Source organism: Periplaneta americana, chromosome 9 (genome assembly GCF_040183065.1).
Source record: "Periplaneta americana isolate PAMFEO1 chromosome 9, P.americana_PAMFEO1_priV1, whole genome shotgun sequence".
NCBI lineage: Eukaryota > Metazoa > Arthropoda > Insecta > Blattodea > Blattidae > Periplaneta > Periplaneta americana.
In genome coordinates, this window is record NC_091125.1 from 104,002,612 (window position 1) to 104,026,699 (window position 24,088).

Below are 24,088 nucleotides of genomic sequence, written 5' to 3' on the forward strand. Positions count from 1 at the left end.
AGATGTTGATGGTCCTGGGCTCTTCAATGAGCTGATAACATTCAGAACTTTGAGGAATGGCAATGATGATGTTTCAGAAATTGATCTATTAAAAAACTTGATCTATGTTGCACAAAATAACTTGACGTTATCATTTCCTAATCGGTTTACAACTTTGAGAATTTTTCTCACATTAAGTAGCCTACCTGTGAGCGTAACATCAGGTGAAAGGAGTTTCTCAAAACTCAAACCTTTAAAACATATTTAAGAACAACAATGACTCAAGAAAGGTTTAATAATTTAGAATTGTTACCTATAGAAAATGAGATGTGTGAAAAATTCAACTTGTCAGATGTTATTGATGAAATGGCAAATAAGAAGGCAAGAAGAGGGCTATTCTAATATACCGGTACTGATCACAGTCTACTTAGTACATATTAGACTGTGGTACCAATGAACAGTTGCTTCTGTTTGATACATTTTCTATGTTTATAAACTTAAAATAAATACTGTACCTATGTAAAAATGTTTATGAATTTTTCTTTTACACTACATGATCACAAAAAAATACTAATAGGCATCCATGAGTTGGGTTAAGCTGTGAATGTACTCGCAATGTGCATTGTTCAGGGCGACCAATTATATCTTGCACGCAGGCGTCTAATAATTCAAAACCGGCACTGGACGTGGCTGCACCTTGTGTGTTCGACTCTTGTACCGTTTCTCTCAGTTGAGATCGCGGTTGATAATGGTGTTGACAGTCTTCAAAGATATTCCTAACTTGCTTGCAATGAACCTCTGCGTGGCTGGATTTTCCTTCACAAGCGCCTTTACCTTCTGTATCATTTCGGGGGTGCGGCTTGTGGCGGAGCGTGGATTTGCTTGCTTTTTCCCTTCTGGAATTATTCCCATCCGAGCTTTACTCATCTTGTTAAGTACATAGGAGACACCTTTCTTGGAAATAACGAAACCCCGTTTTTTGCAGGCTTCTATGATTTTCACGTAACTGTACTTGGCATCGGAAAGGGCCATAATGTATCCCTTCCAAAAAGGTTCGATTTTCTTGGGCATTGCTATTGAGAGATTCCCTGCACTCTTGACTATGAAATCACCACTTGTCAGTACTATTGGTGTCTGGTAACTTTGTCCGTGGAAGAGAAGTAAACATGTTAACGACGGGGTGAGGAGCAAGTGACTCACTAGGCAAGCTACTATCAGTGAAAAAAACGTTTATCTTACCGTACTCGTGCTGTGCTCAGTCGAAGTCTTCCTGGGAGGAGGAGGAACTGGACACATCTGAACTAGCTTCGTTGTCACTATCACTGTCGGTGTCCAGGTTGATTATTATGCTGTCTATTGCATCTGGAACAATGCAGTCTTTCTCCAGTACTGTTTCTCGAGCGTTTCCACATGCCGACAAAAACCATCCCAGTCTTCTGCAGTAACATTTCGTATAGCGTCTATCGTAGTAGCACGTAACTTTTATGATGACAAATCTGCCGTAACATTGCACTCTCTAATGAATCTTTTCATTTTAGACCAAGCAAGTTCTAACGGATTTAGGTCACACATGTATGGGGGCAGACGAAGCACAGTGTGTCCGTAACCAGCTACAATGTTGTCAAACTTGAAATTTTTTTCTTTTGGCTTTAGTGGCTGAATTAAAGCGTACAACTCAGTTTTTCGCATGCCCTCATTACATTCTACGCCTTTCTTGTGTAACCACGATAGCATGTCCTGTTTCACAGAGTAAGGAGTCGGTGGTTTATCAATTTGGATGGAATGGTACGGTGCATTGTCCAATACAATTACAGATTGCGGAGGAAGATTCGGAATTAATTGTTGCATTGTCCATTTCTCAAAATTTTGACTGTTCATTTGTCCATGGTAATCCCCTGTTGTGCACCCAGCCTTGTATATGAGTTGAGCGTTGGGTTGAAACCCGTGTTTGCTACCTACATGCACTACTATGAGCCTGTTATTGGAATTGTAATTCGTCTGGATGCCCATTACGTCACTACTTTGCCAACATTTCCTAAATGTCAAATTACTGTCCACCCATGTTTCATCTACATAAAACACAGGGCGTCTTTCTTCGCGATACGCCTTCATTTTTACGAGATATTTTGCTCTCCATTCCACTATGTCTGGCCTCTCAATCAAAATTTTTCGCTTTGATTGACACCTCTTCCATTTAAAACCCATTGATTTTATTACCCGGCGTAAAGAAGCCTTGCCCCAAGGAAATTGATTTTGCTTTTTACTATAGGAAGAAGCTTTGGAATAGTTGGGACCCTTTTCTCAGTAACATAAAAGTCTTGTATGACGTTTCTAATCACACACTTGTCGAAGTCATCAACGGATACGATATTACGGGAAATCACTCTTCTCTTCTTTCCAGGTGACTTCAGACGGTTGTCTGCATTGGTCTCCTTCCTTTCTTTATTTTCTTTTCTAATGTTCTTTATTGTAGAGTACGATACTCCAGCATACATAGCGGCCCTTTCGGTAGATTTAGGCAAAGACAGTAATAAATGCTTACGTGTTTTCTCTTCGTCACATTTCTCTATTATATTCGCAATTATTTCCCTCCCCTCGCTATGCACAACGGTACGTGGTTTTCGTAAAGCCATAGCACATTACGTTACACTATTTCACTACACTACACTAATACACTAATACTGTAGTTTATAGTACACAGTAACAAGTACACTAACACACTAATACTGTAGCTTCTAGTGTCGCGTCCCGGGCTGCAGTCCCAGGATCGACGGACTCTCTTCAGAAACGTAGAATTCACAAGTAAGCAACGGGTCCGGGCGAGCCAATGCTTAAATAGGAAGCAACAGTCATTAAGAGGAGATACCTGGGGCGCAAGCATCCCTCACGCGTTGAGTTATGTGACATGTTCCCTTCAAGACATAAGAATCGTGAACAACAATTAGGGCATACAAGTTCCGATAAGTTATGACTAGCCCAGCCCGTCTGTGAGCTGTGAGGCAGCTTGAATTACCATTTGAATTACTTTCCAACCCTTTTCAAAGTTTCTGTACAAAAGCTGAAATACTCTTCAAAACATGTAAATGCTCCTTAAAATGCCAGTTTCTGCGTTAAATGTCGCTACGTGTGGCCACATGACATGCCACACGTAGCTAGTTCTTTTGCGTTTTGTAGCACTCTGCCGTAGCGTAGTGGAAGCTTTCTTCCGAGATGGAGTATGAAGCCAAAGTCACTTTGTGTGTGTTGTTAGTGTACATTATTACAGTCACACACAATTATGCGCATTAGAAGAAAATTTATAGCAGTGCCATAAAGTTAACTTTTATTCCTTTGTCGATTTTACAACAGGCAATATTGTTCATCAGTAACAATCGGAAGTACGGTGTGGGTGAAGGGTTTGCTGAAAGGCAAAGACCTAATTTCTCGTGGTTCTGTAGAAGGGTCATTGGGATTGTACGACAGGTTAGACACGCTCTTCCCTTTTCAATACATGAATTTCTGCAGCATCTCCAAGTAAAAAGGAATTGTAAACATGACCCAAAACACAACTCAAAGAGGCAATCTGTTTGTAACATATTTGAGAGACCTGTCTTGTAAAAGAATTGTTTTTTTTTTCTTTTTTACCAAATGAAGTCGCTGTGAAGGGTTTACTGGAACGTTACTGTATAGATTTTGTTACTGAAGGAAACCTTTGGTCGAAAATGAAAGAAAAAAAAATGTACTCTCAAAGAACGGTATTTTGAAAAGAGTATAAGTAAACACATCTATAATAAAAGTTCTCTTTTTCTTGGTTTTGCAGAATGCTTATTGAACGCTGCGGCAATTTAAACTTGACCCTTATATCCCAAAATACAACTCAAAGTGGAAATGTCTTTACAAACAATACTGATTTGTGAGGTCTGTCCTGCAAAAGAATTGTACGTTTTTTTACCAAACAAAATTGCTGTGAAGGGTTTGCTAGAACGCTTTTGTATACATTTTATTATTGAAGAATTCTTTAGGTCGAAATTGAAAGAAGAAAAATGTATGTACTTTTTAAAGAAAGATATTTCGAAGAGAGTTTAAAAATAGGGCAACTCAGCTGGACTATACATAAGCGAAGCAATAATAATACTGCAGCTTTAGTTACGTAGGTCTATACCCACTATTTGCGTAATCTCAGAGTCACAAGTCAACTTCATTGCACTGGAGCACATGTATTCTGAACAGATGTTACGCGACGTCTCCGAACTGTATTCTCAACAACTTCCTTCCCTTCCTTCTCCCGTCCCCGCAGAGATGGTCGTTTCCAGAGATCGGAAACAACCCTCCGTTGGCCTACATGAAGTGACAATTATTTTAAGGACGTATAAATTATATCAGTATAGACATAATATAATTACATATAAACTTCTTATGCACAAATGTTGGTCTGAAATTTAGTTCCACTAGAAACTATCTAGATTATATTGGAATTTAAGAATACTGGCAGCACTGTAGAGTTTTTTTATGATGTTGGTGAACCTGTGAATTTGGTTCTTTCTGGCGCGAAAAGAGTGTAAAGAACCAAGAGGCCTATAGAACTGAAGGAAACCAGACAGATACCAGACGGTGGAGAAACAGGAATGTTCGAAGTGTGAAGAAGTTAGGAGTTTCCTAGTATCTATATTTATTTCTTATTTGCCACAAGTCATAGTCAAGAGATAGGAATAATATGAATAAGGTGAAGTCCTGTGTTAGTATTCAGAAATGGGGAAAATTAATTGAGAATTAAATTTTGCATTTTGTTTCACGGTTTAAAAGATCGTTATGAATCAGAATGTATTGGTGTAGTGGTTAAAACGTACGATTTCTGATTTAAAGGTTCGCAGTTCGAATCCCAATAATATTATGGGCTTTAAGTACATATATATTTTTTTAACATTACAAAATATAACAGCCAATTTTAGTTTAAGTTCAGTTATGTGATTTAGATAGGCTTAGCTCCTTTAGAAATTATCTTACATTAAATACCACGATAAGAAAGTAGGTACCGTATCATTTGTGGACATTTTCAGAATAAGTAAATCATAATCATAATCAAAATAAAGTTTAGTGGAGCCTGCAAAGTTATTGTGGTGTCAATAATTAATGTACAAATTTTTCCATGATTAAACTAATTGCATAGAGTAAACAGTGTTAACTTTTTATCGTATATCTAGGTCCTTTTATGAACTGACGATTACAAATCATTGAACATTTTGGAAGCTTATTTAATACTATCATATTGTGACAAACTTCACAATGCAACGTACCTCATTCTTTTCAGTACGTAAAACAAAAAGGCAAACATTTTCAATTTCATTTATTTCAACATCAAACATGAAATGTGGCCTCACGGCAATTGAAAAAGAAATTAAAGTGTTCTACATTTAATATAGGCCTAAAAATAGATTCTAAATTTGGTACCGGTAAAGAATGATTTCCCTTTGCGTCAACATTATATAGGGTGTAAGGGGTACAAGTGCCTTCCTTTTCACAGTCGTCGAGGACGGTCTACAGGATCAAAAAAAATGTCCATACAACATAGGGTCAAAACTTGATAGTTTTCCCAGACAAATAATATTTATTTTCTTATTTTATTGTGTTATACTGCTTATATCGTTAGTAAATTACGGAAACAATTACATCAGTAGGTATATCTAACAAAGAGTTAAATATTTGTGTGTTCTATTACGTTTTCGTGAAATAAAATAAAAAATGCATGCTTAAATTTGTTAATATTCTGACTTGAGAGACCGTGGCAACGTATTCAGCAGGCAGTAATCTGCACAGAGTAAGTACGAGTCAACTGAGTACAAGCTCCCTGGCCATAGGTCTACTGCAGAGCTGGTGACAGTTCAATACAGGGTATTCGATAAACAACTTACAATGTCATTTACAGTTTAGGAATATCATATGTTGTTAATTTATGGAGAAAGTCGTCGTAATTCAATTGAGACAAGAAGGATGTACAGTCAATGTTTTCCGCAAAAAAGGTTACCTAATCGGCGAACTTTTGTAGCAGTTTCTCAACGATTTTTAGAAACTAGGAGTCTCTTATTCCGTTTCGAAAATCACACAACCAGAAATTTGTTTAAAAATTATACTGCTTTACGAAGTGAGGAGATTAAAATTTTGCATTAGAAAAAAAAGTTGGTGTGATTTTGTGCAGAAAACCATTATTGTTTATTTTTTAGATGTACAATAAAAAATGGAGCAATATTGTTACATAAAATGTAAATTTATCATAATGTTCTATTAATGAGATTTAAAGTTTGTATTTGCTGCTCGTTTTATGTAAACAACAGTATTATCATGGTCCGCTCCTGCATTAGAACAGAGCATCTGTACCGTTATGTCTGTACCCGCTTGAGCTGTACTATGTACATCCAACAACATTGCAAAACGTCTAATATTGTAAACTTTAATAATTAGTTAAATATTGCAATTAGAAAAAAATTGTAAGTACATTTTTTCTTCCTTATGACATGAATAATCAGTTAAAATAATGACACTTACACCCCTTACACCCTGCATAATATATGTAAGGAAGATCTGGACGAAAATGGTACCATATAACTTAGCTGTCAAATACTACATAATGTTTGATATCATAATAATAGTATTTCCTTCTCATTACAAACATCCAAGCAAAAGGAAGATTTAAAAGTACGCGAGCCTTCAGTGGTGTACCGTAATTTAAAAAAGAATAGAATGAGTAACAAATTCGTAAACAGAGAAAAATAACATTAGACCCTAAAAGGAAAGTATTCTTGTAATTGAAGAAGACTGGATTGCTCTAGAAGTAGTGAGGCTTAATAATATAAAATAGGAACTAGAAATAATGCCAAGGAATTTGAAAGATTGTGATTCATTTAATGAAATAGTCTACATATCGATAATTAATCTTGTACCGTACTCCAAATTATCACAGAAATTTACTTTCATTTTCACTAGGAAAAATTTTTGACGATTAAATATGGTTTTATTGTCACAAATGGATATCGATTAGCCTATATGCATTTTTAACGGAAGACTATACATTCTGAAATCTTTACCTTATACAGATGTAAGATAACTACACAAATGATGATTAATGAATAGATATGTCAGGGGGAAAAAAAAAGTGTTCAGAATTCATACTAGAATGCTATTTAGAATTTTTTGTAGTCTGTGTCTGATTGAATCATATTTCGTACTTTCTTCTATTAAAAAAAATGAGTTTATATTTTTATTTTATTTTAGAGATCTTGTTTATAAATTTTTGCGAACATCTTTGCCCTTCATTTCGACAACTGAAATAGGCTAGTCCTAATAATCCAGTAACTTAAGTCAAACGATTGAATTATGTATTATATTGACTTTAAAGCAAATACAGTAATTTTATAGGAATAGTTGGTATAGAGTACTAAGCACGTGGTTTTACTTTGCACCCATTACTTTCCACAGAATAAGCTATAACTATTCACCTGCTGTACATAGTAACGAATGGATGTATTGCCACCATATTGTCCACTTCAGATGTCACTAGCGAACAGATCATCATTTCACTGTGAAACACGATTGTTAATCATATCGAAATAAGACTTTCGAAAATAATCTTTGGCAGGAGACCATAACAGGCCACTAGGCCTATTACCTGACAGGTAAATGATGATGACAATCTGTTCTCCCCACTGGCACTAAAAATGCATTCTTACTTATGTGGTTCGTACTCCACTGTCCAGAACTTTGCACCTGGACCTCTCAAGCAAACTTAAATACTTGAATTACATGTCTCATCAGCATGTGCCGTTGTGGCGGCAGTACATCTATTCATTACCATGGATGAATATATTCATCATGTTATTACTATGTACAACAGATGGATAATTTAGGTTATTGTGTGGAAAGTATTGGATGCCAAAAAGTAAAACCAAGTGCTTAGTATTCGTAGTAAAATGGTGCCTCTTTTGGTCTAGTTTTTCTGTAGAACTATCGTAAATACAGAATGCTTACAGCAATCTTGAAACATTGTCTAAAAATGTGTTTCTTAACCTTTTTTTTTTTTATTAGGTACCAGTATACAGGCCTCTTATTAAATTACAACAACATATTTCCTATTTTGTTTTTAACATTCAAGTATTATGTTAAATAATAGACAAAGAGGAGTACCTTAAGTAATAACACTAACTAATAAAATTAAGGTAATGAACCACTGAATACATAGGCTACCCAAAAAGGATCTCAGATTGCCCACGAATGAGAGAAACTGAAACTTTTCATTAGAAGGTCGTTTTCTCTTTTGTGATTTGATTCTCCTATATTATGAAAATACTCCAGTGTTCTGTGTGGTACAGCCTTTCTAATGGTACCTATGTTGAGCTTATGTGTAAACATTAATTAACTTACAAATAAGGAGAGTAGCATTATTTTTATTATAGATTTCCATTGAAGTGCTCACAAAATGATTTCCACATACATGAGATTAAGTGCTTGTCAAGTGCGCAGAGGGCGTTTCTCTTCTTTGAATAAAATGAAAGTAATAAAATCACGATGTTAAATAAACTTTGATATAATTTAAGCAGTTTTCGTTAACCTGTACTACAATATAAGGTATGTCACCTTATTTCAAAAGTGAGAATCAAATTTACTTTTCCTCTAATTCTGAAAAAGTGAATCGCAAACATTTGTAAGATTATACGAAGCGCATCCAGAAAGTAAGTTTCCCGATTTTTTCCCCTTGAAAGTAAACGTAATTAGACGTGTCAATTGCGCATACGTAACAGATCTATGACGTATCAATCATATGCCAGCCGGACAGGTCCCACCTGGTGCCAGTAGCATGGCAGCAGTGGTCCGAAATGGAAACTCTTATTCCTTCTCCTGCCGCCTGCGAGGTTCGGTCAGTGATAAAGTTCTTTAATGCACAAAGCATTGCGCCAATTGAAATTCATCGGCAGCTCTGTCAGGTCTATGGGCCGAACATCATGTCCATGATGAAGAGCGCAGTGGGTGACCATCTGTCATCAGTGATGATCGTGTTGAGCTGGTGCGGCAGTGCATCATGGAGAACCATCACTTCACGATTACGGAGCTGAGCAGCCGTTTTCCGCAGATATCGCGATCCTTGTTGCATGAGATTGTCACTAAGCACCTGCTGTTCAAAACAGTGTGTGCCAGGTGGGTGTCGAAAAACCTGACACCCGAACACAAAATGCAACGTTTAGGAGCAGCACTGACATTTCTGCAATGGTATCACAATGACGGTGACGAGTTCCTCGACAGGATCGTCATGGGCGATGAGACTTGGATTTCGCACTTCACCCCGGAAACCAAGCAGCAGTCAATGCATTGGCGGCATAGTGGGTCTCCGGTCAGGACGAAATTCAAACAGACGCTGTCGGTACAAAAAGTGATGTGCACAGTGTTCTGGGACAGGAAGGGCATTCTGCTCATTGACTTTCTTCCAAAAGGTGAAACAGTGAATGCTGACCATTACTGTGAAACACTGCGAAAATTGCGACGTGCCATTCAAAACAAGAGGCGTGGAATGCTTACTGCAGGTGTTGTGCTCCTCCATGACAATGTTCGTCCACATACGGCTCGGCGCACAGCAGCTGTTTTGACGGAATTTGGCTGGGAGTTGTTTGATCATCCACCCCTACATTCCTGATCTTGCTCCCAGCGATTTTCACGTTTTCTTGCACCTCAAGAAATTCCTGTCCTCCGGTGAGCGTTTTGGCAATGATGAAGAGCTGAAGATGTCTGTCACACGCTGGTTCCATTCACAGGCAGCAGAGTTCTACGACAGAGGGATGCAAAAGTTGATCCCGCGATACAAGTGTCTCAATTCTGATGGTGACTATGTTGAAAAATAGCTGAAACATTGCTGTACCTGCTGTCAATAAATGTTTTCCTGAAAGTGTGTGTTCTTTTTTTTTTTTTAAATACGGAAACTTACTTTCTGGATGCGCCTCGTATATTTGCTAAAGAAATAAACATCTCTGCTAACACACACTCATATACTCTCTTGCTTCTAAGCTTGGGCAAGATATAGATCCAAAAATAATGCAATAGAAACTGAATGTAATTTATGTAATAAATTCTATGCTTCCAGAAGCCATCTGTTAGCCAAGGGGTCCTGAAATCCAAGAAAATGCCACCCATTAGGAGAGATGTTCTGAAACCTGAGACAAAGGAAGTTTTAGGAAGAGCCCAAGTTCCTGGAATTTCGGATGCTGCAAATAGTCGAAGGACTTTCCTGAGTCCTAATAATCAAAGGGTCTTGCAGAGCCCTAATATCCAGAGGAGTCTGCAGAGTCCTAGATACTCTAAAATTATAAATAGTTCAACTGTTAGTAGAAATCTGCAGAGCCCTAGACACTCTAGAATTATAAATAATTCAATTGTTACTGGAATTAAGAGGCAAACCAGCCAATCAATCAAGCCTATATCCTCAGAACATGAAAGTAATATAAAGTCTCCAGGCATAAGATACAACACTCTGCTGGATATTAAAAAAATGAACAAAAATTCAAGATTTCAAATATCAAGAGTACAGCCTCAAAAAGAATTAGCTTTAAATCCTTTTCATCAAGAATTTCATAAAGCGCAATGGAAAAACTGGATGGAAACTGTACCAGAGGTACGTATTTAACTTGCTTAGTGTGTAATAAAACTCATAATTTGTGAGTTCTTAAGGGATAAGGTACAGCAGTAAAATTTTCGAAATATTCAACATTTTTTTCTCCATTACTGTATCTTGTACAATAATGAAAATTGGTATGTTTAAAACACTGTCCTTCTGCTATATGAAAAAAAATAGTTTTACGATTTAAAAAAATCATTTACATTTTTTTTTTTTAAATTCAGTTCACTGTGCAGTGACGGATTTCCCACATAACTCAAAAACTATGTAACATTCTGTGATGAAATTTTTTGTGTGTATTTATACATGTCATCTTTACGATATGATGCAAGATCACTTCTCTATCTTTGATAGATTGTCTGATAAAAAATAAATTCATTTTAAAAAATGATCAACTTTCAGTATTTTCTTCTAACACAAAATAAAAAAAAAATATATTTATTTATTGAGGAATGCAGTTGAAAGAGGATGATATTGTAAATATGAGTTTCAGCAATAAAATAAAAGAGAGAACGTGAAAAAGTTTACAAGTTTATGAGTTATGAGGGAAACGCTTCATCACTGCGCAGTGAATTGCTACCATTTTTAATTTTGAAAAAAAAAAAAATTAAGCAATTTTTTTAAATCGTAAAAATATTTTTTTCATGTAGCAGAAGGACGGTGTTTTGCACTTACCAATTTTCATTATTGTACAAGATACAATAATGGAGGGAAAAATGTTGAATATTTCCGAAAATGTTACCGTTGTAAGCTGTATCTAACCCCTTAAATGTCAATTAAATATAACCTAAGAGTTCTGTTTTAAAAATTTACAATAGCTTTAAGAAATTACAAAGTATTAATGTCTACTCTTTATGAAGACAGTAGATTTTGGAGGACTGCTATGTTAAGTTACAACCCAGATGGGTGGGACCATAGTTTACACAGTGTTTCACATGATGTTTCTCAGAGTGCTCTCCTTAATCTTCTAGGTTAGTTCAGTTACTTAAATATTATGAAATAGTATATCCATATTCAACATTTACCCAATTACGACATATCAAATCCTTGGCTGCTGACAGAATCTAATGATACACGAATTTGACTTTGAGAGAGAGAGAGAGAAGAAATTTTGACTAAGCTTCACAAAAACTTCATGAAATTCATCTCTTTTGTTACGTACTTAATGAGTAGAAGATTAGTCGCTAATTGAAATGATAACCCATGCAAACTATATGAAAATCAGTGCGATAACTCATGATCGATAAATAAGCAAAAATTCCAGAAACAAGACATAATAATTAAAGTTCTCAGTCAATACGTAATGTCATTAAAAGAAAGATTGTGAACTTGAGTAATTTCCCATTAGATCCACAAATCACTTCCATCTCACGTAAGATTTAAATTTTGACCAAGTTTTCGTTGTATTATCAATGGAAAATATTCTCAGTGGTGTAGAGAAATCCATTACAAAACTCCCAGAAGAAACGCCGAAAGAAATTGGGGGGGAGAGATGCAGCATATGGTGGAATATCCAAAAGTTTGCTTCTGGGACATCCCAGAAATTTCCTCTTTATTCTGAGATCGTAGGCCATATGGCCTAAAACTTGTATGAATGATTATTATTATTTTATTTCAGTGGATATTGGAGATGGGGATAAAGGGTTTGCGCCGACAAGCAGATAAGCATAATACAGTAAGTATCCATTTTTTTATAACCAATACTTTTAAACATGTAAATAATAACCTCGTAAATTTTCAACTTAATTCAGTAAGGAAGATTTGAGAAAATGAAAAAAATAAATTTACGTAGTTTTCGCGTATTTAAGCTGGATGTTCCGCATTAAATAATACAAATACCTTTTGTTAATAGTCGACAGGTAGCTGAGAAGAAAATTTAAAGATAATTTCCTTCTAAAATTTCGTAACAGTGATAATCACTCATTTAAATTTTCCAATATAATACTAACGGCGTGTACTGTTAGTTTATGATATTGGAGTCTTTTTTCTGAAGTTTTAAAAGGTGTTCCTTATTTTTGGTTTACAAGACCAATATTTTTGTTAAATTATTAAAACTAATGAAAATTATCTTTTTTTCTATTATATTTTTTTGATATTGGACATGTGTCCATATTTTTTTCCAGTAAAATAAAATTTCCCTATTTATGCAAAGAAAGATACGAGAATAGAATCTGTTTTTCTTTTTTAATCATAATACTAGCATTACATTCCAGCTGCCTTACACCCTCAAGATAACCTCCATAAAAGGAGAATGATTGAAAAAACGGTGAAAAGAATATTTTCTTTCTTCTGGCTAGGGTCAAACAGCATTCCAAAAATAAAATAAGGTCCAGTCACTGTAATCACTACAACAAAAAAGGTCTAACCACAGAATGGTCCAATAAATTTCATCTACAGAGAAATGAACTACTATTGCAGATTTTCTGAATTGCTCAATCAAAATATTTTTCCAAAAACTCCTATTTGGCCCATTTGCAGTTGTTGCATAGTTTAAAAATTGCACTGTAAATATAAATACTTGAACTAACTCTAACTTTTCACTGTTGTAGGCTGTAATAACACATCCTCTTATTTTAACTACAGGAAGGAAATACAAGCACGGAAAATGACGAAAATAATATAAATAATAGTAATAGAGTGAAGAATGTTACAGAAGAAATGGAAGTAAACAATGAAAGCACTTCATCTGTAGAGGGCTTCAATGAAGGGGTAGCAACGGAATGGAGAGAATGGTCTCTGCAATTGACAGATGGTGGTAAACTTTTAATCACAGGGAAGACTGACGAGTAGGTATCATTTTTCTTTCAAGAAATCTTTAACAGATATACATATGTATTCTTATTGAGAACCTTGCCGTCCTCTATTGAATGCTCGTACTATTTTTGTATTTCACTTTTATCAATTGTTATGTTACAGAAGTACGAGACAGCACTCAAGAGATATCACATTGTGCGAGCGTGTTGATGCAAATACACTCCGTCATAGTAGTGGGGCAATTGATAAGCTAGTTGGAATGCCAGATCATTTTACGAGTAAGTTGAAAATTAACAATGCCTCTTCACAACAACACGTCAATCATCTTAATTAAACTTGAAATATGGAATTACTAAGTTTCATTCAGATATGCATCTTCAATACAAATATGCATTTGCATATATTTTTCATCACTAGTGATAATTTACAGCAGAGTCCGTATAGGCCAGTTTATATCTGATGCTTTTCCAATTCACTGTGGGCTAAAGCAGGGAGATGCACTATCACCTTTACTTTTTAACTTCGCTCTAGAATATGCCATTAGGAAAGTTCAGGATAACACAGAAGGTTTGGAATTGAACAGGTTACATCAGCTTCTTGTCTATGCGGATGACGTGAATATGTTAGGAGAAAATCCACAAATGATTAGGGAAAACGCGGAAATTCTAGTTGAAGCAAGTAAAGCAATAGGGTTTGAAGTAAATCCAGAAAAGACTAAGTATATGATTATGTCTCGGACCAGAATATTCTACGAAATGGAACTATAAAAATTGGAGATTTATCCTTCGAAGAGGCTGAAAAATTCAAATATCTTGGAGCAACAGTAAAAAATACAAATGACACTCGGGAGGAAATTAAATGCAGAATAAATATGGGAAATGCGGTTGAGAAGCTTTTGTCATCTAGTCTTCTGTCAAAAAATCTGAAAGTTAGAATTTATAAAACAGTTATATTACCGGTTGTTCTGTATGGTAGTGAAACTTGGACTCTCACTTTGAGAGAGGAACAGAGATTAAGGGTGTTTGAGAATAAGGTTGTTAGGAAAATATTTGGGGCTAAGAGGGATGAAGTTACAGGAGAATGGAGAAAGTTACACAACGCAGAGCTGCATTGTATACTTCACCTGACATAATTAGGAACATAAAATCCAGACGTTTGAGATGGGCAGGACATGTAGCATATATGGGCGAATCCAGAAATGCATATAGAGTGTTAGTTGGGAGGCCGGAGGGAAAAAGACCTTTGGGGAGGCCGAGACGTAGGTGGGAAGATAATATTAAAATGAATTTGAGGGAGGTGGATATGATGGTAGAGACTGGATTAATCTTGTTCAGGATAGGGACCAATGGCGGGCTTATGTGAGGGCGGCAATGAACCTCTGGGTTCCTTAAAAGCCAATAAGTAAGTGATAACTTACCTTTAAAAGGGGACAAATTCAGTCTGTCTCGCTGCAAATTACCTGTCTATAATCTGAGGAAATGGTGCATCAGTGGGTTGAAATAATAGTAGATTCAGCTAGGTAATGGATAAATGGAAGTGAACTGTTGTACTTTTTTCAGTGTTAAATAGTGTTATAAAGTGAAAGCAGTGTTGCTAGGATACGAGCGCTAATGTGTTGTGTGAGAAGAGTTTAGACAGTGAATATAATAATAGTTCAAGTTTTTAGTGAAATAGTCAACAAGGGTTAGGTCTTGTATATTAAATAAGTTATATGTATTGTTATTTAAAGTATTAAGTTAGTTATGAAGGTAGGAATGATTTTTAAGGGAACTGAGAATAAGAGAAGGGAAGTAGAATAGTAGTGGATAAAGTAAAAGGATGGTCAAATGGAAGTGAGGGAACATGAAAGACATAGCAAGAACAGGCTTCAAGTGTCAAAATACGTCTTGTTTAAAGTTGTAAATAGTACAAGTAAGGGAATGCTGGCCCGAATACAGAAATGTGAAGGGCCAGCAGGACCGAATATTTTGAGAAATATATATCATATATCATATCACTGCAAATTATAATTTTATGTGTCGTTATTGTTTAGGTCTGCCTTACTTCGTCAGAAACAAATTTGTATGTGGCTTCCCAGATGACTGGAAAATGGTGATGTTGATGTGGACGAAATATGTAGATCATGGTAATTAAAAAGGTTTTATAATTAATTAATGTATTGTGCATGCAAATGTAACAGCAGTTTAACAGTTCTGTTATGTTCCATTGTTACAGGGAGCCCATTTGATTACAATTGGACAAGCTCCAGCATTGCAGAAGACGCATCAGAAGAAAATGCAACATATATTTTGGCTTCAACACCTTATAAGCTGAATGAAGACACTCACGAAACAGCTCATACTTCAGGACAAACAGAAAACACCTTTTCTATAACAAAAAGTGAAATTACTCCAATACATTCCACAACTCAACAAAATGCTAAGAGTTCTAAACATATTGTTGAGGAAGAACATGCAGAAGAAGTGAAGGAGGAGGACGCAAACCCAGCTAACTCCACCTTCATTCTTGAACATCCTAATACACAACAGTCAGATGTCAAACTGAAGAAAGGAAAATTGAAAAGACAGCATTCTAAAGTGACTCAAAGGAATGTAAAACGTTCTCGGGATGTAAAAGAAGCCTCAAGCATTGCAGAAATTAAACATGATGCTAGTGCTGTTAGATTGAATAATAATACATCTACTTCAAGCAAAGAGTCACCTACTGCTAACAAAAAGATAATGAACGCAAGTAAAATTAATGCATCTAATGCTGCTGCCGATACCACAGCTACAGCATCTGACTCATCATCTTTAGCCAGAGGTGGTTCAGTAAGTATACAGTTTTTTTTCTATGCCACATCAATAAATTTAAGAATGCAGTTATATTGTCAGACTCCAAAGCAGCTATTCTATCAATAGTCTCTAGACACACACCTTCATCTCAAACAGCCGAAATAACTAAAATGCTCTCTCAATTAATATCACTCAATAAAAGTATTGTATTCCAATGGATACCATCCCATTGTGGAATCCTGGAAAATGAGAATGCGGATGCTTTAGCAAAGAAGGGCAGCACTGCTACTTACAGACCTGCTACTAAATCTACGTATTACTCTGTGAAAAGATTTACTAAATCTACATACTTAAATGTCAACAAACAAAATTTAATAACACAATCTGAAGGGAAAAAATGGAACTCTCTGCGTCATAATCCACAGTTAATTCCCAATTTACCAGGAAAATCGTCTGTAGCTGCATTTAGATTGGCAACAGGCCATGACTGTTTGGCCAAACACCTGCATAGAATTGGAATATATCAGTGCCCATTGTGCAACTCAAACCAAGAAATGGATGCAGAACACCTCAAAATCTGTGCTTCATTGAAAAATATTGGAGTGCGAGAAGTCAAATGACTTTGTCAAATGCCTGGTATTAGAAAACAACAGTTTTTATAATAGTACGAAAAAAAAAAGATAATTAGAAATTGTGAATGACTAATTTTAAAGATTATTAAATAGAGTTTTAGAAGCTTGAGTGATCTTTCTTGTAAACAAAATGACATGTTTTTTTTCCCCAAAGATTTTACCCCTCTGTTAGCTCTCGTTAGATTGGAGCCTTGTGAGAAAAGAACCCAATATCTCCTGTACTCGTTTATTTATTTATTTTTATTTCTCTAGGGAGTATATGCCCTGTTTGTTCCCCCTTAATGCTATTCATTGTAATATTAATGGTTGCTGTGGTTGTCTTAGGATGTGAGGTTCGTCACTTAAAATCTGTCTGAAGGTGGATTTTTAAGGGTAATAAAAAGCTGAAAAAATCGTGTCATGGATTTACAGCACATTAAAGGGCCCTATCCTTACATTGAGAGAGTTACAGGAAAAATTACTAGAGGCTGTTTCTCATTAAAATGTCCTGTTTCGCAGACAGGACTGAAAAAGTACGATGCCACATTAGGAAATATAAATTATGTCCCAGCATTGTTGTAGAAGATCTGAACACATGTCGGCCTGGATGATATAGTCTGTAGAATGCTGGCCTTCTGTGCCTGAGGTTGCGGGTTTGATCTCGGCTCAGGTCTATGGCATTTAAGTGTGCTTAAATGTGACAGGCTCATGTCAGTAGAGAGGATTTCCTCTATAAATGGGGTATGAATCCATTAGCTTATTTAGCTTACTTTTCTAATGTAATTGTGATACATTTTGGTTATTTATATTTCTATCTGACCAGCCTCATGGTCTAGTGGTCAGAGCTTCTGGCTATAGTTCATGAGGTCCCGGGTTCGATTCCCGGTTAGAGCACAGGAATTTTTCCTTAAAGGGGATTATTCCTGTCTGTCCATGGTCTGGAATTTAGGTTAAGTTTAGATTTAAGACCTCTCCTGGCACTACATTATCATAATCATCCTATCACATCATCGGGGTAATGTAACTCCGCCTTCCAGGCGCCCCAACCTCAGAAGTGGGTTACAATTAAGCCACGGCCAGGAGAGAAGACCAGAAATGTCGAACAGACAACCTGGTGGCATTGGATAAAAAAAAAATATTTCTATCTTTTTAGTTTCTATTTTATTAATATAAATGTTATGGGGGATAAGCTCTCTAACATATTTTTATAATTTTTAGCATGTAAAAGAACTTCTGTGGGACAAAATTCTGGCACACAGGTGATGCTGATATAACCTCGGCAGTTGCGAGTATCGTTAATATTGATATTTATTAAATTGCTAAGCATCATAGTAATGTATAGTACTTTAATTGTAAAAAGTGAAATGTAATACAATCTTATCTCGTTATGTAACTTGAAATCATTTTCCTGAAAATTGCATATTGTGGGTGATATTGAATATTTAACAACACACATTTTTATACTGACAGGTGGATAAAGAAATTTCTCTGCATCGGTGGGTTCCCATGCTTGTTAACGGAAGTGACTTGAAGATAACAGGTTATATCAAGAGGTATGTCACTGTAGTAAATTTGGTCTACTGTTACACCCTCCTTACCATTTAGTTTTGTAGTATTTCTTTAGGTAAGCACTGCACGCAACTTTTAAATAAATACTGACTAGTGAATGTAACTTCTGAAAACTGCTGTAAGTATTACTTGAATTTCTTAAGTCTATAAGTAAGAAGAATCTCATTTCACGAATTTAAAGACATAATGGAATATATTCTTGTTGGATTAAAATGTTCAGTGAGAATTATCTGACGTCTCCCTTCCTGGTTTAACTCTTATCCAACAAAAAAGAAAAATGAATATTGTTATTATAAAGCAGTTTTACACATTAGAATTACTATTTTCTAATAGAGTTGCAACTAGAGCTCAAATTTTCATGCAAAATTCGTGTTACATATGATATTCTGCACAATTTCTTGGAATACTAAATAGCACTCAGGATTTAATTTAATTAAAAATATCCTCTAAAATAAAAGTACCAATATGCAGTACACTAGCACTTCCCAACCTGCTGTATGTAGTGAAGTTTGGATTGACAACAAAAGACTGAAATCAAATAAAATGATATACCCCAGGAAAAGGGATTATTGTATCATTTAATTTCATTGGAAGAGTGGGAGTAATGTTGCATAATAGATGTTGATGTCCCTCTAGGATTGCTTGTGATTTTCATGCACTGAGAGTCAATCCGAACTTTGTGGTCCATGCAGATATAGATTCAAGGTCCTTGTTAAGATTTGTAGTGCGAGTAATATTTTGTGATGCAGAAGAAAATATTTTTCACTGTTTAAAATCTTCTTCAGTGACAGGCAAAAATTGCGGAAAGACTCATTACAAACCGGAATAGCAAAGATTAAAGTAAATCCATTAACATAAATAATGCTTACCCTATTGCAAGTATATTAATTGTAATTGCACAACGTAGTAGTACCTATATTTTTTGTGAAATTTTCATTATTTGTTTTTGCATATTATGTACAGTATTGGTAGGTTATCTGTTTTCCGTATTAATTTACATTTTGTTCAATCACCATTGTGTAGAAGATGGTTTAAAGGATTACTATTAACAATACAATGTTTTGTTGTCCATTTGTATAATACGATGAAATCTTAAACTGTTTTACTGTACCTTGTTTAACTTCGCACATGCACACCATGCATTCGTGCTTTCTCTTTCTAAAGCCATTCTTTTTATATCAAGTAACATCAATCTTGTTTGTTAGGATTCTCAAGTATCTGCTTTAATACATGCAGTTAATGCATTCCTAGTAGCAAAGAGTGACGAATATTAATTTAAATTTCTTTCTTTTTTTATTAGTGAGAATAATGTTGATGTACTCCATGTCACAGACATAGTGGATACACGAAAATCAAATACTTGCTTCAGATCCAAGACTGGTCGTCTATATAAACTTGTGGGCTCATTTTCAGATCCTCAAAACAGTAAGTATGCACTTATATTTTTGCACACCTAGAGTCTTTAGCTATAATAGCCTAGTAACAAAACGTACTTCTACTTTACTGCATTATCATTAGAGAAAACAAAAAGTCAGTATTCCTGATACTGAAGAAATGATTTTCGGCAGTATATATGTACTGTATGTACATACATAATCAGAAGTTTCTACCAACACAATAAATACAGAGTGGGGCATAGGAACCAAGTGTTTTTAAAATAATCATAAAACAGTTAGTTTTTGTTTTTAACACATTTTATTGGTAGAACAACGTTTGTGAGAACATACCGTTTCAATTATGAGCGGAAAATTACATCTGGCATGTGATGTCCGTCTGCATTGACGCATTGTTGAAGGCGCTGACGAAAATTCACCTCTGTTCTTTCCAGGAGATCTCTGTTGATTTGGGTGGTGCGTTGACGTTCTCTGTCCTTTAATTCATCTAATATTCGGGGCTTATCCTCGTAAACACGTGCCTTTAGGTACTCACATAGAAAAAAATCACGGGGACAGGTCAGGGGACCGAGGGAGCCATGGAACATCACCAAATCTCGAAATGAGACGATTGGAAAACAGGAGGCAAAGAACTGCCATTGATGCTCTGGAGATATGCGCCGTGGCCCCATCTTGCTGAAACCACCTATCTTGTATGGGTGTAAATGTAAATCGCCATGCAAAATCCATCTTACCGTACGATTGCTGATTCCAAGAGCAGCTGAATGTCTTCGAGCAGAGTGGCCTGGGCTGCTTATCTGACTGAAAATTTTCTGGAGTACGCACTCTGTGTTGGGGGCCGGGCGATTTATTCTTCAGTATTGCGCCTATTTTTTTTAAAGATTTGTTAACCCAACATAAGATTGTATCACGCACGGGAACAGAATCATTGCAATTAATATTGAATCTGTAGCAAAACTCACGTCGTATCGAGGTCACCGACTCGCCATTTCTAACAAAACAATCATACGCAAACATGCCTCCACTGCTCCAAGCTGCAGACTGCAGGTGAAATGCTATGAGCCACGGAATGGAATGTCACATGCCGCACGTCTCTCCCTTTTATAATGACTGAGTACAAGCCATTCCAAAAACACTTGGTTCCCATGCCCCACCCTATATAATAGCTTTTAGTGAAAATTAATGGGTTTTTCATTCAAATCAAAAACACAGAATAGTGCTCAACTTCAAGGATCATTAGATGATTTTTCTTCATGATCTTTTGTATTATGCAGAAGAAACTGATAAGTGAGACAGATTACTTGGTATCTTTACGAAAAACGTTTGGCTATAAGAAAGGTAATTACAGAATTTTACGTTTTGTTGTGAATTCAATCTTGGACTTTAATGCCAGAGTTGCAACTCATTAAGAGGCAGGTATAAAGAAGAACAGTGTAGGAAGGGCTCACAGTCAACATGTGTATCGCCTTTAAATGCATATTTCCGTAAATAAAAAACTAGAATTGATTACCAGTATAATATACATGTAATGTTTATGTAAGTTTGCTGTATATATGTACAGACCCACAAACAAAATTCAGGTGGCCCAAATTTTGTTTCTGGGTCTGTACATAAACTGTGCAGATTATAAATGGAGTCTAATATTGAAATAATAAAGAATGCATTTTTTTTTTTTCCGTCAAACGGGCAAACTTGGAACAGTGTTTAACTTGGAACATTATCATAGGGTATTTTCGTTGTGTCACATTAACACCAAACTTTAATAGAACCAATGTGCTGCACAACAAAGTAACAAGTGAAGATTATGTTGCTACTGTGACAAAACGAAAATACCCTATGATAATGTTCCAAGTTAAACACTGTTCCAAGTTTGTCCATTTGACAGTAATCCAAGAAATGAAATTTCATGTATAGTCATTGATTTCATTTATGTACGTCTTTTGAAAAGTAATTTAAGAAAATATACTAAACAGTATTGTCATTCACAACATGGTAAAGGAATTGACATATTGCAAAATGTGTGAAAATTTATATAATGAATGATTGTTTTGCTTAAGTCGCACTTTTTTTTTTTTTTCAATTAAGTTAAATCTTTCTTTTCAATGCAGTAACATGATCTTTCTTGTTCACACAGCTGTACCACAAGTCATTCAGAAAAAGCTGATGAAAGGACTTCCTGCTCAGTGGAAATTGATGATGAAAACTTGGGCATCAATGACACCTTGACCTTCTATGTAGCTATCATTCTGATCTTACAGAGATGAAGACTTGCTTGATTTTTTTTAGCATATTTTAACTTTTTAACAACTTCTTCTCTATCCATATGTGTGAAGACGATTTCGTTTATATAATGTACATGTTCTGTCTTCGGTAAATCAATTAGGTTCCATGTTTACATTTTAAAGGGTTCAAGTGATAAGTATGGTTTCATTCACTACTTTCAAAACTTGGTGCAGGTAACAACTTTGCTTGTATTGTGTTTAATGCTTTATAAATGTGGTTCACTTGTCAGCTTTATATTATATTCTTAAAATTAAATTCTGTAATAAAATATAAAATAGACTTTAAAATGTCATTCTAATTTCTGATTAATTTTGAAGTATGATAAATTCTTAGTATAAGATATGATTAATAATAATAATTATAGTAAAAGCCCAATATAGCACTGACCAATGGACTATTAATTCAATTAACGTGGTGGAAAGTCTCTTCCCAAAAAATTCGTTTATCGGTGAATATCAATTTTGTGAAGTTCTTTTGCTTCTTAAGTGCCGATTTTTTTTCACATAGATAATATTGTATGCAATCACATTTGAAATTTTTACTTTTAGTAAGCAAGTCTATGCCTAGAATAGACTGAGGGATTAAAGATGATGTTTAACTATTGTATTTTATGTTTCAAAGGAGAACTGATACTTTTTTTAATAAAATTGTATTTTAATTATGTATTTATTTTGCTAATAATTGTAACATAAAATATAATATAAACAGATAAAAATTTAGCTCATCCCTCTGAAAGAGTAGAATTCATGCTCAAGGACGGATTCCTGAATTTAAATCAAGAAGTATATAATACAATTTTTCATTATTTATAAAATTCATATATAACTTTTTAAATTGAATGCTAGAACTATTAGAATTGACGAGATTAGGATATTTAAATATAAATTTGTTATATATTCTTGGGCGTAAATTACTACTATGATTAAATACTACAGCAGTGTTGCATTTTGATTCAGATACAATCTTAAAAAATTCACACCTTTTGTTTCATAACTATGAAAATACAATGCAAAGTTATTTCGGTTTTTATTAATGCAATATAATAAATTTGTCTTATTTTAAGAACCTTAAAGTCTAAAAACAATTTTTAGATGGAAAATCAATAGGTTTATGAAGACATGTTTTAATTATTTTCTTCTGTAATAAATAAAGTGAATTAAAATTAGTTTTAAATAAGCTACCCCATCCTATAATTACTGATTGGAATAAAGTTAAATATATTGTGCATAATAAACTTATTGACAAATAATTCCTCAATAAAACAAAATATATTTTGCGTAATTTATTACAAAGGTAATTAATGTATTGGTTCCATTTTAAATGATTGTAAAAAATTATGCCTAAATATTTGACTTCAGAGGATTCCTTAATAATCGGACATTTACTTTGTTTCCCCATCCCCCCACACTATTTTTGGAATCACTTTCTGATATACCTACTGCAGGAAAGCTATGATGCAGGGCTGAAATATGTCCCCAACATCTACATTATATCAGGCTTTTACTATATAAACGAATTTAGTGTTGGAACATCACGATCAGTCGTCATTTTTACTATCATTGTAACATTTCTTTTGATCTATTCAGATTTATATAAAATAATTCAACAGTAAAATCAATGTGAACACATGACTGATTAAAATGTCTTTCAGAACACAGTATGTATGAAAAGAGATGTTGAAATATCCAATAATGAATGTGATATATGTAAGTGGAAGTCACAAATATATATAATGCTTTACAGAGAAGTATATTCTGTGTAATCTTTTATCCTCCCTCCATGTCTACCTCCATTCCATTAAAGTGAAAAGTTTTATTTCATTATCAATGTTCGGATCCAGTGTCATAGTATACAAAGAACCTTGTCCTAGGCTACCATCAAATATGTCAGAGCATACAGCAAGAAACAAATTGTCATTGTGATTTTATAACTAGAATCAAATTTGAAGTGTGTTTTCTGGAAACTAGGTTTTTGAGTTGTTACCATCTTTATTACAAGACTTTATCCTTACACACTATGATCTACTGTTCGAATTGTACTGCGTAACTTTTATAAAATGTCTTCATGTTGTGCTAAGTACAAAAAAAAAAGTGC

The 24,088-nt window shown here is 34.9% G+C and overlaps 1 protein-coding gene across 2 annotated transcripts; it reads left to right on the forward strand.

Annotated features, from left to right (window-relative positions):
- The first annotated feature begins 4,269 nt into the window (after nt 1–4,269).
- LOC138706337 (uncharacterized) lies at nt 4,270–23,744 on the forward strand. 2 transcript variants are annotated; one of them, XM_069835479.1, is made up of 10 exons: nt 4,270–4,693; nt 10,079–10,606; nt 12,228–12,284; nt 13,193–13,395; nt 13,526–13,641; nt 15,396–15,488; nt 15,578–16,173; nt 18,219–18,301; nt 19,618–19,742; nt 21,846–23,744. In XM_069835479.1, the coding sequence occupies exons 1-10, from the start codon at nt 4,673–4,675 to the stop codon at nt 21,935–21,937; spliced, it is 1,914 nt and encodes a 637-aa protein (XP_069691580.1). In that variant the 5' UTR covers nt 4,270–4,672; the 3' UTR covers nt 21,938–23,744. The 2 variants fall into 2 exon arrangements, with proteins under 2 accessions (XP_069691580.1, XP_069691581.1); XM_069835480.1 differs by having other exon boundaries at nt 4,272–4,681.
- Nucleotides 23,745–24,088: the final 344 nt, after the last annotated feature.

What these genes read in the sequence shown, in the direction of transcription:
- LOC138706337 (XM_069835479.1), top strand. Translation starts at nt 4,673, where the DNA reads ATGAATAAGGTGAAGTCCTGT. An exon ending in TGAATAAGGTGAAGTCCTGT is followed by an intron (nt 4,694 to 10,078) that starts GTTAGTATTCAG and finishes CTATGCTTCCAG; the next exon opens with AAGCCATCTGTTAGCCAAGG. An exon ending in ATAACAGGTTATATCAAGAG is followed by an intron (nt 18,302 to 19,617) that starts GTATGTCACTGT and finishes TTTTTTTATTAG; the next exon opens with TGAGAATAATGTTGATGTAC.